Source organism: Centruroides vittatus, unplaced genomic scaffold, assembly GCF_030686945.1.
Source record: "Centruroides vittatus isolate TY-2023 unplaced genomic scaffold, ASM3068694v2 contig_134, whole genome shotgun sequence".
Classification (NCBI taxonomy): domain Eukaryota; kingdom Metazoa; phylum Arthropoda; class Arachnida; order Scorpiones; family Buthidae; genus Centruroides; species Centruroides vittatus.
The window spans coordinates 1,061,231-1,080,383 of record NW_027120852.1 but is presented as its reverse complement, the minus strand read 5'-3'; the positions used below and the strand labels follow the sequence as shown (position 1 = coordinate 1,080,383).

General features: G+C 32.2%; 1 protein-coding gene across 1 annotated transcript; it reads right to left on the bottom strand.

Moving 5' to 3' along the window:
• Positions 1–292: 292 nt before the first annotated feature.
• On the bottom strand, positions 293–15,104 carry LOC136990709 (bis(5'-adenosyl)-triphosphatase ENPP4-like). Its single transcript, XM_067289122.1, has 5 exons — positions 14,729–15,104; positions 12,218–12,683; positions 6,210–6,395; positions 1,402–1,650; positions 293–1,331 (listed from the first exon to the last, which is right to left on the bottom strand). The coding sequence occupies exons 1-5, from the start codon at positions 15,083–15,085 to the stop codon at positions 1,138–1,140; spliced, it is 1,452 nt and encodes a 483-aa protein (XP_067145223.1). The 5' UTR covers positions 15,086–15,104; the 3' UTR covers positions 293–1,137.
• Between the last annotated feature and the right edge of the window lie 4,049 nt (positions 15,105–19,153).

Sequence of the window (19,153 nt, the reverse complement as noted above, 5' to 3'; positions counted from 1 at the left end):
ATTCCCTTTGACATTTTGTAAGCTGCATGCTGCTTATAATTTTCTTTTTCAGTTGCATTCTTGAAAATAGCATTTAATTACATAATAAGTGTGAACAAGTGCATATCAATCCTGAGTGATAAAAATCATATTTTACAAATTTTATTAAGTTTATTTTCATCTCATAATTGCACTGCCCTGACAAAACTTTGTATCAATAAATAAATAAACATATTACTATTTGTAGAATAATATAATTTATTTAATATTGAATGATTTTATTGTGTTCTGTAACTATAGCACAATATAAATCACGTAATTTGGTATACAGCTGTAATGTCAAATAATAAAAACATCAAAAAATATATCATACAATCACAATCTAACATATTATAATATTTTAGGTGTGTGTGTGTGTGTGTTTGTGTGTGTATTACATGTTTCAATATATGGCTATTGTAATGCTAGAATCTCTCTCTTTTTTGTGTGTGTGATTCTGAGATAGCATATCAATAAATGCTGACTAATTGACTGGTTAATGCAAACACTAGCACACTATGAACTATTTGGGTTACAAGACCTGCAATGGTGAAGGACAGGAAATAAATGCACTGACCCCTATCACTCATGAAAAATCACAAAGTCTGAATCAGATTCGAGCCAGATAATTCGTGGCAAAAAACTGATATTTCATCATACAACCAAATTGCCAATTCATCACACATTGACAATTAATCAGTTAAAAGTGCCCCAATCTTTTGATGGAAAACTTTAATACAGACAAATTACAGCATACATTCAATATTATCCAGGAATACGATATGTAAGCTTTAAGATTGGAATCATTGTTCCACAGATTATCCCAAATCTATTATATATATTCAATTAGTAAATAATTAATATCACTTTTTAATTGCTCTTTTAATCAATTGTCACCACACTCAACATTAAATAGTAGTTTAAAACTTTAACAACATATATCAATACTGATTTTAACAAGCTTTCCTAGAAAAAAAATGTAATAATTGATAGTTACAACATCTGTTCCAGGAAAGACTGTTGTCCAGAAATCTCCAAAGGCCACTCTTGGATTCAACACTGACTTAAATTATTTATCAACATTTATTTTTTAGAAAAATATGGAACATTAGAAAATTTTTAATCGTCAAACACAGGATCTAGTAATAGTTGCTGCTGCTCTTCTATTGAGGAATTATTTCTGTCTGTCCTTATTGTGGACGATGTCATTGGTGTCATGTCAAATTCCAACTTTGTCACAGTTTTCCTTTTTGTTGTGATTACTATAATAATCAAACCACCAATGATGCAAAAACTTAGGAGAGCAACAATACCTGTTAATAAATTTCAACATTAAACTACAACTATTTTTGTGTAAATAATATATTTGTTTTGTATAATTACCTATTATCCATATTGTTGGCAGAGAGGACTTCCTTATGATTACAGAATTTGAATTTAACATGTTCCAGACATGCATTAAAGAGCCATTAATTGCTCGTGAACACTGAACACCTAATATGTGGCACATCAAAGGATATAGATCTACGTTAGAAAATAAACCCGTGGTATAATTATGTTGGAATACTGGTCCGCGGGCAATAAATACGGGCCACATCTCTGGAATGCTGTTATTATAACCATGTTGTCCTCCTGAAATAAATTGCAAATAATTATAATAATAATAATAATAATAATAATTATAGGCATATTATTTGTTTAAATCTAAGAAAAATACTATTGTGTCTATATTTTTATTGGGCTGCAATTTTAAAAAACTGTAGACCTATAAAGTCTCACTGTCATCCATCTGTCTGTCCTTAATCTCACGAATGGTGTTAGATAGATGAAAGTTCAGACCGAATATGGAAAGCTTAGACAGGAGGCAATTAAGTATAAACAAACTTCCGATAAAGAGGCATATGATTTAAAACTTCTGATATAGACCGAAAATAACATGATTTCAATTCAAAATTTTTCTCAAGAAGAGAGTTACATAGATGACTGGCATGACTGTTGTTGTCAGTCAAAGTATAATGTACAGAAGCAAAACACTAATACAGTAGAGAGTCGTTAATCCGAATCAATTGGGGACTGGGGTTGTTCGGATTAGTGATTTGTTCGGATAACCGATTATGTACGAAAAAATATATTAACCTGTCCGATGTTCAAATTTTTCTCCATTGCGTGTCGCTTCGTGTCGAATTTTCATCGATTTTAATCCTAACAAAAATTTTTATAATAATAATCGAGGCTATTGTATCGTTAAAAATTATTTCTTTATTTTGTACAAAATAAATATATTGAAGAATATAAAAACATGAAAATTATACTTTAGAAGTAAATCTAGTATCAAAAATGTTCGATTCAGTACGACACAGTCCGACTGAAAATCGTTCGGATAACCGGTGATTTGGATTACCGGGGTTCAGATTAACGACACTCTACTGTAATTCCAGATACAGAAGACACATTTTAAATTAAATAAATTAAAAATATGATTAAAAATTGCAGCCTGGCATTGAGACAATGTCACAATAATTTTTACTCACTATGTAATGCAATTTGATTCATCAAAATTAGTACAGTAGATCCTTGAATAAAATTGTTTCTTTATAATGTCAATGAGAAAGAATATAACTATGTTTGTAATCATTTACAATTATTGTTATTGAACTTTCTTTACAAACAGTAAAATTAATTCTATAAGCTGGGAATTAAATACTTGATGGGGCAAACACAATTCAATAATAATAATAAATCAGAACCGCACACTGGGGTGTATATAACAAAAAGTGAGTCCAATTTTTTGCAATAATAATACTAACCAAACTCTTTTCTTGAAATCTGATTAATACAAGGTGCAGCTGCATTCACAGTATATTTTAAAGCATACATTGTAGATGAACATATGCTATTTATTTATTTACATTCCGTGCCAAATAGTAGTCGAGCGAATGACATTTACACATCTGGTTTTGAGTATGATCCCTGGTCAGACATCATCAATAACTGTAAACTTTGTGGATTCTGAAGGAGCAGATCACACATGGTTGTGCAAAACTGTTTGTGTGCATTCAAATCTTAGGACTTAAGTTCTCCCACAACTTGAGTTTATAAGTGTGGAAGTGAAGATCCTGATTGCAGATTCTCCCAAATGATCAATCTGAAATTTGCAAAGCCACAGCATATAACCAAGCAGACTTCTTGGGTTCTGTGTGACTGCAGTATGGACAGTTTCAATCATTAACAGTGTCTGCAGTCCTTTCATTCTGTCCTGCTTTACGATTATAGGCAGATGCAGTGGACCTAAAGGAACAAGCTACCTTACTGCATGCATCTGGCATATTTCCATGACAATCCAAGTTGAAGCGTTGTCTGAATATAAACTGTGTAGCAACTACTGTATCAATTATTATTTTTGAAATAAGCTTCTACCACAAATGTGATAAACCTTTATCACCGTTCTGATCTGTTCTGTGGTCCACCTTTCCATGTTGAATGAAATGGCAGTTCAATGATAACAGAACAATACACCATTATTTGACACACAATGTGGCTAATGTCACCATAATTTGAATATCATTATATACTATAAATGCAACCTACCCTGTGTGTTAATAGGTAAATAGGTGTAAATATATCAATTCAAATTGATATCTATATATATAAATGAGGATGTTTGTTTGTTTGCTATACACTCTACACTGTTCAACCAATTCCTATGAAACTGAGCAGTTATGTTGCCTTTAACTTAGATAATGTCATACATCCCATCCCAAAATATCAATTGGATTTCTATAATTTAATTTCTATCTATATTTGATTTACTGATTTACACATAATGCCATCTGTTGGCAAAAATTTAACAAAATAAAAAATTACATATAATTCTTACAAAAAAGGATATGATTTTAAAAAATACATGTTATTATATTCACTTAATTACTGTGACAATGATATAGCACAAAACAAACATATTATATCATTACTGAGACAGGTAGCATATAGTACCTGCCTGCATACAATCTAAAGTGTAACACTTTATGTAAGTATTTAATTTTCCACATCTAACAACATTCTGAACGTACTGTTCGGGAATGAAAAAACCCGAGTTATTACCCAGTACTTTCTTAATTCTAATAAGCACCCTCCAATAGCCGAGTGGATAAAAACACTAGTAGTTAATTGTGGGTTCGGGCATCGCCAACAGGCTGGCCACACAGAGCTTTTAGGGTTTTCTTGACATTAGTAACACCTAAATAGGGTCATACTGTTCTCAATTCTTTTAGTGGTTGTCTTGCCCCTGTACACCACACTGTTCCTGTTAGGTATAGAATCATGCTGGTTATCTAACTCTGTTTAGGGAAAATTTTGAACTGAAATAATGTGACTTCAGGTTTGTACCGGAAGTTCGTATTTAGTTAATCTGGCCTCCTGCCCCTAAGCTTTCCATATTTGATCTCAACTTTCATCTAACTCTTTTCTTGAGATTCAGGAAAGACAGTCAGACAGGCAGACCACAGTTGGATTTATAGGTCTAAATTTAATTTTTTCAATTGCAACCCAATAATTTTTCTATAAATGCTATAATTATGAGAACACACAGTTTATACAACCAGTTGCAAAAATATAAACACTTTACCATCACATAAAAGAAATTATTCTAGCATTTTTACAAGATTTTTTTTATTTAAACAAGTCATATGAAGTCTTTCAGATGTTAAGGTTAACAACTTTGATCACATGCAAGGACATCACAACCCATCCAACACAGATCACAAATATTAATAGTAGACCAGTATTAATTAGTACTCATTGACCATCCTCTCTTCTGGGAGGTCAACTACTACTTTTGGTCAAATTACTTTGACCTCCTTCAGCAAGTTCTTCCTTTCTATAGAACAAGCAATATGGTGGCATTTGAATATGAAAATTATATAATACAAGGTTACTGGAGAGCACAAAATATGTTTTGAGTAGTTTTCGAGGGTGCCGAGTTTAAATATTTGGTCCTTTTTTTGTGAAATTTGATTGGTTGGCAGATTACTGTTTGATATTTGGCTGTGAATGGTACAGTTTCTTAGAGTTAATATTAGGAAAAAAATATGATGTATTAAAAAATTTAAGATACACATTTTCAATTGGTGTCTACTTGACCAATGAAATCGTGCCATTTTGTACCATCCGAATATCGCAATAAATATGACAACGGTAGGCTGAAATAACCAAACTCTTTATATGGTTTTCATTTTAATGTTTGTTATATTATAGTATTTGATTTATATAACTGTTAAGGTTATCTTATGTAAGAATTTATCACACTGAGTGCCCAATTTAACACATTTTAAAAATTCTTTACTCCTCTACTATACACAATTTAAAAAATTTTTTGATATTTTTGATAAAGAATTTGATAAACTCTTATGTAAGATAACCTTTGTAAATATAAATCAAATACTATAATGTAATATAATAGAAGGGTTAAAAGTACAAAATAATCTAATAATTTTAATTTTTGCTGTTATTATTGTTCCCCAAGCAACGCTGGGCTCATCTGCCAGTTTACACCCATATCCATATTAACAACATTTAATACATTATTTAATATCAATGTAAACAAACTTGTCCTGTCTGCATTCTCCATTTTCAATTCATATAGCATGTTTTATATTTTGTTGGAATTGTCAATTGTTTGTTTTTGAACTGTGAGGTGCAAGAGACACTCCTTACAATTTTTGTCTTGCAAATATTTATTTCTTGATTTAACCCTGTTGCAATAACATTAGGGCAACAGACATTAAGGATGTACAGTGCTGAACAAGCAATGTACATCCTTAATGTCTGTTGCCTGAACAATAAATGAAAAGGTGTAACACTAGAAACAAAACTGAACATTTTAAAGAGGTTTGATGATAGACAATAAGGTATAGATATTGGAAAAACTCTTGGTCTACCACCAGTAACTACAATTTACAGTAATGCTGAAAAAATTAAAGCTTTGCTCAAAGTGTAACACCTTTAGCTGCTATACAATAAACTTGGAATAGAAACAGCATAATGAAAAATGTGAAAGACTTAACTATCTAGATGGAGATATACGTCAGTCAAACTCCCCTTGTTTGCTAATAGCCAAGTAAATAGCTATGTAATTATTGTTTCTACACAATTTCATAAAACAGATATTTAGAATGTTGGACAAAATGACTTACCCACTTTACTGACGGTTTCATTCTCCACAATAAAGCCCCATCCCAGATCAGCCACAGCCAATATTGGCATGACCCTGCGGTTGTTGCGATAGTGAAAAATTTCTGGAATTTCTTCTTTCTGGTAAATAGTATATTTATGACTTCTTGAACCATTCTTTAACTTCTCTAGCACAGACTGATCGTGACCTATATAACAGATTAATAAAATAAGTTAACTGCCTTTTTATAATAAAAAATAAATTTTTTTAAATATGATAAACCTACATATTTATGACCCAGGAATGTAAGAACAATCACAAAGAGAACTGTTGTAAATCAAACTCTGATTTCCCATATGTTGAGTGTTTTAAATTGAGATTATATTCCCAGAAATACAATTCTAACTACACAGTGTGTATATAATACGTGGGAATCCAAAATATTTGTCTGCTATATAATTTGTTTTTGACTTTAAAATTTTATTAATCAAATCAAAACTCTAAAAGGAATTCTGCTAGAAACATCAGTCATCAGAAGGAACAAAATGTCTGTTCAAGACAACTATTCAAATTTTTTAATGGCATATGCCAATGACACATACTATTTGTAAGAATCAAAAAGGAAATCACCAATGGAATAGAAAAAATCCCATTCTCAAATTTGGGATATTCTAGAATGTGACCACAGGACAATACTTTCTGACCACAGGAAGAGAGAGAGATGATGCAACAGTGCAAGAAGGACCAAGAACAGGGTGGACCCAAGATTTACGGAACCTATTGTCGACAACCCATCACATGCCAGTTGTCAAACTGGGTCCTTAGTCTCCATCCATCTTCCTTCTAATCATCACTTTGCTGTTAGACAGAAGGCTCAGATAATTCACCTTTAGACCTCCAACTGCTGTAATAATATTTCTTAACCAGGTATTACATAAACTTAAAATATTTCTTAATACTGCTTATTTACAAACTGAAACTTAAAAATATTTTTACTTGAAAACAGTTTTCATTCTCATTAAGCCTGCTTAAATACTGTACATTATAAGCTTTTAGAACATTGAGTGGAACAGAGCTAAGCTAAAAGGAACAAACTTTTGAATTTAAAAAACAAGTATGTACTGTACCATATGCTATAAGAACATTAACCTGAAAATGAGATACACGAGAATGATTGCAATTAAGTCACGTGCTAATAGCATAATGCAGGGGTGGGCAAGCAAGAGTTAAGTGGGAGCCGAAATGTAGGTTTTGCAAAATGCACGGGAGGCGCAGTTCTGTACTTTTTTATTCTGTACCGCGATTTTATTATATAGTATAATATAAATGTAATACGTATAAAACAAATATTGAGTTTTTTTAATAAACATATTTTCACAAAATTGTGGAAATAAAATAGTAAAAATAAAAATAAAAAGCAGAAATTAACATTTTCGGCAAGAGCCGCACGTAACTCAAAAAGAGCCGCATTTGCCCACGTCTGGCATAATGCGTGACTGTGTGTGCTAACAATTCATTTACTAATAATATATAGTCTGTGCAATCTATACAGTCAAGAATGTTCTATCATAACTAGAGAATCCTTCTAACAATCCTCTATAACAACTGGCATATCTCAAAATATTCCAACCACATGATCACACACCCAATGCACAAACAAAATATTAAAAGCAGATTAAGGGAGCCACAAGTCATAAAAGTTTGTGAAACACTGTCTTAGTGAATTTAATCATACGCAAGAACATCATTTTTAATATCATACAGCTAATATGTACAGTACAATAGTTTTATGAATAAGTATGTATGTTATTGACTATAGTTATATTTAAATATGAATGATTTGTTTCAAATTGAAATTAAATGATAACAGGTTACAGAAACAAATCATTTTGTAAAACATGTTATTTTTAAAGTTTCTTTTATGAATTATAGGATAAGGAAAGTACAGTAGTTATTCACTTACAGGGTTGTCTCAGATAATGCAGAACCTTGGGTATTCAGGATTCTACTTTACTTATTTATTAATAGGCCTACAGGTAATATTGGTAAGACAATAATAGCCACCCCATTACAACAAACATAATATAAAACACCAAATAAAAATTTAAATACATATATAAACATTGTTTAACAGTTAAACTTTAACCTAATCTTTTAATATTAATGCCAAAATATAACTGGTAATTGCTTTTGCATAGTAAGTGGGAGTTGCAGGTTTGAGTCTCATGTCAGGCTGATTCTTTTTGTCCAAAACCTTCTAAATTAATTATTAAAATATTGATTTAGTTATAATTATTAAATTTATCATCAGATGATGCTTAACACCTCTAAGCCAAATTACTTAACATTTAATTACTAATAGTGCCATTAATATAGCCTGATGTAATCCAGCAATCTATTATATAAATGTCTACTAGGACATATCGTATTAATAGGACTTATTGTACTGGTGTCCGGGTTCTGCAAATTGAGGAAACTTATTCAGAAAAAACAATAAAGATTGTTTTTTCTGAATAAGTTTCCTCAACCGGACACCAGTACAATAAGTCCTACTAATATGATATGTCCTAGTAGACATTCATATAATAAATTGTATAATAAGAATACAAAGGCATATGAATTAATCCAGCAATTGTTTGGTGTTAATATAAAAACTTAAAATTAACTATTTAATATGTTAAATCATTTTCAAGTAAAAATAATAAATGGCCGACGGTATTACATTTAATTGTATAAATATAAAATTGCAACGTTAACAAGTATTACGAATAACGTAAACAAGTATTTTTGTTAAAACGTTGCAATTTTTTATTTATACAATGTTAAATCATGTTTACATTTGTGTGTTTGAAATCAATACATATTTTTTTACTACATTTTTCTAGATTTTAGTAGCAAAATTTTTATTATGAAAAATTTTTATCAATTTGTTTTGTTATAAAATTCTGTACTGTTGAAAAAAACATCACTTTATTTGCTTTACATGTTAGGTCATGTGTCAAACTATGCTTAGTTCTGCCTGCGCAATGTCATGCCATTCTATCATATCATTATTATATAATCTTTTTCTATTGGTTCTTTGCTTGATGACGAATTGTATTTTTACTGAAATTACTTGAATAAAACACAAACAGTAAAATTAAATTTACAATAAAATTAAAACTGAAAGATTTCAATTATTTCTTCCTTGCAATTTCTTCTGTGAACCAAATATCCGGCTGCTTTGACTTGATCAATCTCATAAATTTCTCTATCTCTTTTCTACTAATTTATACTTATCATCTCGGCCAGTAAAAATAAGAATATATCGTAAACAATGCATCACTTGAGGTTCCATACATTGCATTATATCTTTATTAATAATGGGACCAAGTATACTTTTACTCTTCTGTAATTTATTTATTTATTTACAAATGGAAAAGTCTGAAGACGATTGATTTCCACCCCCGGATAACAAGCCCCAATACTAAAAAGAGTAACAAAAATTAAAAGACTATGAAAACATTAAAAATGTAACAGATGAATAAGTAATAACAATAGGAAATACAATATAATTTACAGATTATATAAAATTTATTTACAGTTGTTTTTGTAAAAAGTGAAATTACATACAGAAGGTGCTCAACTGGACTCATACGAATGGATATACAATAAAAAAAATAATCTATGAGATAATGTTAAATAGTAGAAAGGGGTAAAAAGACAAAAAAATATATATATATTTTTTTCCCAGTTTCTTCTCAAAGGCCTGGTAACTGGAAAAATGATGTTTCTCGTAAATATCAGCTCCTTTTCCAGACCTTTTCCAACAACTCATTGACATAATAAGCCAGACTCCTCCTCTCTCTCCACAAATGTCTCTTCTTTCGTCATCCCTCTGGTCTGTTCACTTCTAATTAGTTTGTCAGATAAGAATTTTAGAAATTCTCTGTGTTTAAAATCTCTACTAACCCAAAAACTCCAATGATATATGTGCATGTATCTATATAGATTTAACTAATCAGAAGAACACTTAAATCCATGTAAATACATGTACAGAGATCCAAAAATATTCATGTTATGAGGATGATCCATGTGTATGTGCACTTACACAAATTTTGTTTAAAACTCAAAATTAATCAACCAAACAATCCAATCAAAAATTTATCAAAATATTCTTAATTAGTTGTGTCCAAGCAAATTATTTGCACTTATATCAAATAAAATATTGAATGCAAAAATAAATTATTATTTGGGAAAGTGTGATTGAAACTGAGGCAGAGGATTATTGGGATGGAATCTTTGAAACAAGATTAATCATCAATGCAGTATACCGTACTTTACGGACTATAAGACGCACTTTTTTCTTCGAAAAATTGCCTCCAAAATTCAGGAGCGTCTTATAGTCCGTAGCCTCCTATAGGTAGTTTTTTAAAAAATTGCTTAAAAATTAAGGTGCATCTTATAGTCCGTAAAATACGGTAAATGTTTTTTTGTAGTTCTCAATTTCTACGATATCTTTTTTATTTTTTCAGATTAGACTGATGGAATAAGACAACTCAACACCTGGATAATCTGCTAAGGAAGGATGTCTCCTGGGAAAACTGCCCCTATTTAGACGTTCAACATGTGAAGAAAATCCATAAACGTTTACATAGCTAGCCTGTTGGTCGGTGCAAACCTACTATCAGCTACCTATGTTCAATAGTTTTATTCACTCACTTTGTTATTATTTTTTTTTTTCACTCAGTGTCAATAGTTAATGATTGCTTTTCAGTTATTGTCATCATAACAAAATTATTTAATTTAAAAATACTCAATTAATAGGCTTTTTGTTGTTTGATTAAAAAAAAAAATAATTTTACACCGAAGAACACACACACACTTCCAAATGATATGTTTAATGTAGAACGTGACAGTGCTTCAAAATCATTTTGAGAACTTTATGAATTTTTTATATTTAACTTTAACACACTAATTGTTTTGTTATGGCTATGAATTAACTAATAAAAACACCACCCATATTGGCTCAAGAAGTAAACTCTCAAGTTTCTATGAATATATTACTGTGAAAAGACACAAATTGAAATTGACAGTGCTGCCTTTAGTGGAGAGCATGAGAAGTGAATGTTATCATTTTTCACAAAAAACATTTTCTGAGAATGAATTAAAAGAGAGAGTCAAGACAGGAATCCTAAATCATATGCTTTGTAGAAATGTATAAATTGTAAAGATCCAAAGAGCATTACAAACATTACTGTTTGTAATGCTCTTTGGATCTGGTGTTTGTATAGAATATATATCAAACTGCTTATCGTCATTTTTTGTCAATTCATCAATATATTGCAAATTTATACTCGTGACAATTAATGCCATTAAAAAGCAGTCATTTATTTTTTCTGTTTAGATTTATCAGCAAAATTTTATTTTATTTTAATATTGAAAGAATTTTAGTATTTTGTCAAAGAAAGAACTTTTAAATTTAGAAATGATTTTGTTTCTTCCATATTTGGTTTTTCCAACTCTTAACAGTTAATTTGATACAGAAACTGCAGCAATAATTTTGTAAATCTTATTTGCAAATCAGTTAAGTAATATTTTTTTTAAATACAGTAGAACGTCGATAAGTGGAACGTCGGTAAGTGGAATGGCCGGAAAGTGGAACGATTTTCAGTCGGACTGTGTCGTGCTGAATCGAATGTTTTTGATACTAAATTTACTTCTAAAGTATAATTTTCATGTTTTTTATATTCTTTAATATATTTATTTTGTTTGTACAAAATGCAGAAATAATTTTTAACGATACGATAGCCTCGATGATTATTATAAAAATTTTCGTTAGGCTTAAAATCGACGAAAATTCAACACGAAGCGACACGCAACGGAGAAAAATTTGAACATCGGACAGGTTAATGTATTTTCGTACAAAGTCGGAAACTGGAACAAATCATTAACTGGAAGGACCCCAGTCCCCAATTGGTTCCACTTATCGACGCTCTACTGTAAATTGAATTTAAAACAAAATATCTATATTAATTAATTAAATACTACCTTTTTCTGGCAGAATGTTCCAAACTGGTGAATTTCCAAATTTCTTATAAAGAGCTGAATCTATTATTTTGTCCATGTTAATTTGATGTTCTGCTGTCACCTGTGACATGCCATGATCACTTAAAATAATTAGATTTGTTTTTTTAAATAAGTTATATTCTTCTAATTTTTTTATTAAATATCCTGTTATATTGTCTGCCTTGATAATTTCCTTTATTACTTCTTTTGAGTCGGGACCGTACCGGTGACCTGTTGCATCCGGTTCTTCGAAATATAAAAAGAGGCAATTTGCTGGACTAGATTCGTTCGTTAACCACGACAGTGCAATGTCGACTCTTTCTTTCCAAGGTATCGTGCAGTTATATTGTAAACTGTAATGTGCCGACTGATTATGAATTTTCACGTGCGCTCCGGGCCACATCATGGATCCGCTGTGCCGGCGAGAACTTGCTAACTGGTTGGCTATCTGGAAAAATTGCCAATGTTTTCAAAATTATTTACTCAATTAAATTTGAAATTTTTATTAATGCATATATAGAAATAATCAATTTTATATATTTGTTTTCCAAAAAGTGTAGTAAACATTTTTATCTATTTTTTGTTTGTTTTGTCAGTTACATCAATGCAACACTTAGATCGGGGATAGGCAACCTTTTTCTATGTAAGGGCTAAATTTCAAAACTTTTGAACCGATGCAGGCTGCATTCAAGAGAAAAGAGGAAAAGAATATCAGTAAATCACAATTTTTTATTTATATATAATTATAAATTAGCAGAAGTATACTTAATTTAGCTTCTGGAACTGATGTAAATGTAATATATCGGAAATATTTGGTTAAATATTAGTCACTGCTAGCTTTAAATTAGTTTCGACGTGTCTGTTAGCTGGATTTTGTTTCAATTTTTATTAAATTCTTTGTGGAAAAACTATTCACATACATAAGTTGTAGAAAATAACATTTGAATTTTTGCTGCATTCTTCCTTAAGCTGGGAAATTGATATTTATTCATACTTTACGCGGGCCGCAAAATGTATTACCGTGGGCCGCGGGTCGTCGTCCCCGACTACTTTAAACGATCTGCCTAAAACCGCGGTTCTCGATCTTTCCGGAGTCGGGGAACACCAAACTTTGACGTTTTTCTGCGGAACACTTACGTCGGCTTTAAAGCAGGGGTGGCAAACCTTTTTGAAATCGAGAGTGCACTTGGTCTAGTATATGACGTCATTGGCATTTGCTGATTACATTCCCATACAAAAATGATTTTACATTGTATTAATTTTTCTTTTGCAACAATTATTAATTGTATATTTGATTTTGTTGCAGAATACTCGAAAGTGACTTCACGAAGCACCCGTGTTCTGCGGACCACGGGCCTAGGGGAATGCCATTCGAGAGGTCTTTTAAGGGTAACTAGCCCCTATTTAGGCATTAAAGACACGGAGAAAACCCGGAATACTCCAAATGGCCGGTCTATTCCGGACAGGCACAAACCCACGACTGAACTACCAGTGTTCAGTGAATGGAACCACTTGGCCACTGGTGGAACTAGCTATTTTTCAGTTTTTTTCTGACCCACTTCTCATTGTTGATGTGAAATTTATATAAATATGTAAATTCAATTAATACATTATAACATTAACAAAAAATCTGCTTTATTAGTTTTTTCTAGGTTTTATTTCATTTATTTCAATGTTCACTGTAAATCCAGCCAGATGATATCAAAATAATATAAAAGGAAGCAAACCAATCAAGTGTATCTAACATGGATTAATAACAGACACGATTATCTTCGCTCTACCGTCATTCCACGTAAATCACTTCATTTGTTATCGATAATATATACATTTTATATAACCAAGTATCGACACATTAATAACAACGATCGGGAGCGGGCAACCGACGGCCCACATTAATATTTAAAAAATATATCAATTTCCCAACTTAATAAGAAAGTAGCAGCAAAAATTCTACCATTATTTTCTACAACTTAGTAAAAATTTAATAAAAAATAAACAAGAAATTGGCTAATGGACCGACGTCAAAGCTAATTTAAAATTAGCAGCGACTAACATTCGACGAAACGTTTCGAACACATTAGGTCCGCGTCGGCGACGGAAGTCAAATCGAGTACACTCACGCTAATCTATAATCACAGAGGAATAAATAATCGAGATTCGCCCTCACTTTTTTCTTTTTTCTCGTCTGCAGCCCGTGCCGGTTTGAGTTTCACACACGGCCCTCGCGTATTAAAAGGTTGCCCGTCCCCGACGGAGACGGCGAGAAACGAGTCCAGAAAATAATCACGTGCGGACCTTCCACGGAACATCCAGCAAAATGCAAAGGTTAAGGACGACCGATTTTATGCAAGGTATATAGGAATGCAGCAACTAAATGGCAGCTTTATAAAATTTTTGCTACCAAGACAAGCTATGGTGTTCAGTGATAAACGGCATAAAATCTTCCAAATAATAAAAATACTTTTTTACTTTGGATTATTGGATATATCTTACCCAAACAGGCAATACATGTCCATTATCCCACCATTTCGGATCCGAATTATTAAGATGGAAAGTTTCATTAAAAACCGGATCGAACATCTCGTTACCGACAATACCGTGAGATTCTTCGTACAATCCCGTTGCTATAGTGAAATGATTGGGAAAAGTTTTCGTAATAAATGCATTTTTCATCCATTTTCCCTGTACACCTTCTTCTATTAACCTATGGAAATTAGGGGTAGGAGCTTTGGTCAGGTAATCGTGGCGAAACCCATCGAAAGAAACGACAATTAATAACGGAATGTCTAAAGTCGCTTCGCAAACGATAAGCTCTAATAAGAACCAACAACAAACACAAACGACATTCATGTCTTCGACATTCTACACGAGCGCCAAGTCTACGAGCGCCTAGTTCTAAATTATGCCGCTACGGCAAACGGCGCCACTCGCGGGAACTTGTTTCGAGTCGTCGTTTTTAGTTACACGTGGTCTTCTCTGTGTTGTTTTAGATAAAATGGAGTTCGAGTGCACTATATGCCACGTAAAATATAAATATAAACAAAGCTTGTCCGAACATGTGAGGGAGAAACAAAAAAAAAGGATTATAGCAATTGCAAGAGAGTTTCGAAAATACTTAAATGCAGCTTGTAAGTGAATATAAGAACTATTGTCGCATTTCGACAAGGTGCATGACGTTTTTATTATTAACAATGTTCAAATATATAATTCATTTAGTGATCTTAAGGAATGGAAACAGAAATATGAAGTGGAAAATACAGTTAAGTACATTATAAGTTGTTCAGAAAGGAACATTAAGCCTAATAGTTTTATATATTATAACTGTCATAGATTTGGTTATTTCAAAAGTAAGGGAAAAGGTGTTGGTCATTTAAAAATGCGAGGAAGCAAAAAGATCGACGGATTCCGTCCGTCCAAAACGAAAGTGAAGATAAAAGATGACAAAAAGTGTGTTGTTACGTTCACTCCGCGACACTTAGGCCGTCAAAATGAAATGCATCGCGCAGTTTTGTCGTCGAAGGACAAATATATTAGCGTCGAAAATTTTCTTCGAGGAAACCTTTCGATGCCGTAATAGAGGAAGTCGGAGATGGCCTATCGACGGCCAAAGAGCTACGAAGACTTTGTTTAGTAACGAGAAAGGATCTACGTAATATTGAAAGTAGTTTCCAATTGTCGTCGAATTCTGCGAGACATACAAATGATTCCATAAGTGTAGACGCCCGGGTGAATGAAATGAGAAATGGCACTGATGATTGTGTGTTGTTTTATAAACCACAAGGTAAGAAATGTGAAGAATATCTTCATTTAGCAGAATTTGACTTTGCTTTAGCTATTATGAAATGATGGCAAGACTTTTATGTTAGAATATCACTGATAATAATCAACATGTGACAAGGTTTTCCTTGTGCTTTTTGTTTAGTAACAGAACTGACAAGGAGATATTACAGATCTTTTTTTCTAAGATTAAAGAAAGATAAGCTCCTTGTCACCAAACATATTTATGTCAGATATGGCTGAATCAATTTTCAATGCTTGAGTGCATGTTATGGGTAAACCTGCACAAAGATTATATTGTTTGTGGCATGTTGACTGTGCATGGCACAAGAACCTCTGTAAAATAAAGTCTAAAAAGAAAAAGACCAAAGTGTATAAAATTATACGATCATTGATGCAAGAAACTGGCTCCACGTGGACCTCATAACAAGTCAAATATATACAGGACACGGTAATACCTAGCCTACCTTAAGAAGATAGGGAAACGTAGAAGTGACAACTGCGACTGCAGTAACGAAACTCAAGACAACAATCACTTACTCCTGGACTGTTATAAATATGAAAGAGAGAGAACGGAAATCTGTATCCTACACCAACTAAAGACCAATACTCGCACTCTAGAGCTCTATACTCTCATAAGAAATAAAGACATTTCTAAAGAGCTTCGGACCTTCGCAAGAAGGATATCGATGTAAAGGTGGTGGAAAAGTTCTTCGCCGCCTATGTACCGGTTAAGCAACCGGTCACGTATTGTCAAGCTAGACAATTGTGTTGTAAATTCGCTTGTGCCAACGACAGATCTGACACCTAGCGGTATTAGCGCGAACTACATAATGGCGGCTGCTATGGGTATAAAGTAGTTTGTTAGAATAGAAAGTGTTCACCCTATCTAATATAGGCCATTGTCAGGTTTAATATTATAAATGTTCCAAAATGGAACGTACCGTTTTCGAATATTTTACATATTTAAAATTCAAAAAATAATTTAACTTTAAAATAAATTGAAAGAAGTGTGTATATTAAATAAATAAATAAACAAATAAAACATAGAAAACAAAGCTAAGTTGAAAGAAATGATTTAAGGGTTTTTAAGTGCCATTCTTTTTTCTATTATATATTTCCATGTTGTTGGAAGCGCATTAGCATCCATAGCATTTAGGCAACGGTTTTTTATTTTACTGTTATAAATTTCCACTTTTTCCATCTCCAACGCGATGGATGGAGAGTGCACCGTTTAAATGACTTTAGCCTCTTCCCATTTTACAATCGTTCGTTCAGTCTGTGCTATAATTGATAATATTGTGTTGTGTCATTTGTCAACGTTGTATCAAATGCTCTTTTTTTTATAAAAATCGAAAATGATCTGTAAAAGAGCACCTAATATCTGTAGCTTGCTACGGAACAATAAAGACAGCGTAAAAAAGGAACGTAAAGCTGGGGTATATAAAATTCCATTTGAAAATCAACAGTTAGGAATCGAAAAAGATTATGTGGTGTGACTAGAAGAAATCTGGCGGTACGTCTGCGAGAACATACATACAATTTTGACAAAGGACACAACACTATTAGCAATTATGGCACAGACTGAAGGAGCGATTGTAAAATGGAAAGAGGCTAAAGTCATTTAAACGGTGCACTCTTCATCCATTGCGTTGGAGATGGAAAAGGTGGAAATTTATAACAGTAAAATGAAAAACCGTTGCCTAAATGCTATGGATGCTAATGCGCTTCCAACAACATGGAAATATATAATAGAAAAAAGAATGGCACTTAAAAACCCTTAAATCATTTCTTTCAACTTAGCTTTGTTTTCTATGTTTTATTTGTTTATTTATTTATTTAATATACACACTTCTTTCAATTTATTTTAAAGTTAAATTATTTTTTGAATTTTAAATATGTAAAATATTCGAAAATGGTACATTCCATTTTGGAACATTTATAATATTAAACCTGACGATGGCCTATATTAGATAGAGTGAAAACATTTGTATAAAAGAATTTTAAGCTCAGCAAAATTAGCTGTGGTGAAACTGAAGTGAATTGTTTGCTGAGAAAGAGCTGGATAGATGTGAAGTTATCAGTTTTAGTATTTCCTCTCCTTCTGTAAGACATCTTTTTCGATCAGCCACATATTCTAAAATGTCACAAAGTGTAAATCATCGTGACTTAAACAACTACGAAATCAACTAGGATTAATGTCGGATACAAATGCGAATAAAACGTTTTGACTACAGAGAGAAAAGTTATTAAAAAGACAACACACAAGTAACTCTCGTACGTTGTCAAGCACGTTATACCCTTTGTGGCAGCCATTTTGGTCGACTCATACGCCACCTATATTTACTGGCACAAGCGAATAGTTTATTATATTCTTTTATTGTTTGTATAAATGTAGAACACAGTTTGTAATGTAATTTGTTTATTAAATGCAACGTCCTCCTTGTAATGCTTAGCGGAACAAGGATGATTCTTATCCCCGAAAGGGGAAATGATGACCATCAAATGAAAAAAAGAAAAAAAAATGATGCAAGAAACATTTAATTTAATTTCAGCAGCAGCAGTGATAAAGTTGGTCGATGATCCGAAAACAACTGATTTTGGACAATATTTCAAAGAAAACTATTTGAAAACTGCAAAATGTTGGGCTTATTGCTACAGACTGCATTGTGGCCTAAATACAAATATGCACATAGAGAATGTGCATTAAACACATATATTTGCAAGGAAAGAGAGTAAAGCAATCTAGATAAAGCCATTCATGACTTTTTTAAGAGATAAGATGTATGATAGAATCATTGTCTTGCATAAAGGAAAAGTAACAAGCAAGCTTTCTGATCTAAGAAAAAGGCACAAAACTAGCTTAAGCTTATGCAAAGATCTTGTTATAAAAGAGGATAACATATGGAAAATTCCTTCATCAAATGGATCAGATATCCATACAGTTGCTATGGTAAAAGAAAATTGTGAATGTCAAATAGTATGTAATGAGTGTAAATCTTGCATTCATATGTACTGTACACATGCACGTGCGTTGATTCGGCTTTGAAATTCAATATGTGCAAACGCATTCGTGGTGTTTGCCGATCGAGAGCCGAATCGGTTTCAAAACAGCGTGAAGGACAGAAGGGAGAACTTATA

Coding starts and splice junctions, on each gene's coding strand:
- LOC136990709 (XM_067289122.1), bottom strand. CDS start 15,085: ATGAATGTCGTTTGTGTTTGTTGTTGGTTCTTATTAGAGCTTATCGTT. Junction 12,684..14,728: donor GACATGTATTGCCTGTTTGG/GTAAGATATATC, acceptor CAATTTTTCCAG/ATAGCCAACCAGTTAGCAAG. Junction 1,651..6,209: donor TGAAACCGTCAGTAAAGTGG/GTAAGTCATTTT, acceptor AATTTATTTCAG/GAGGACAACATGGTTATAAT.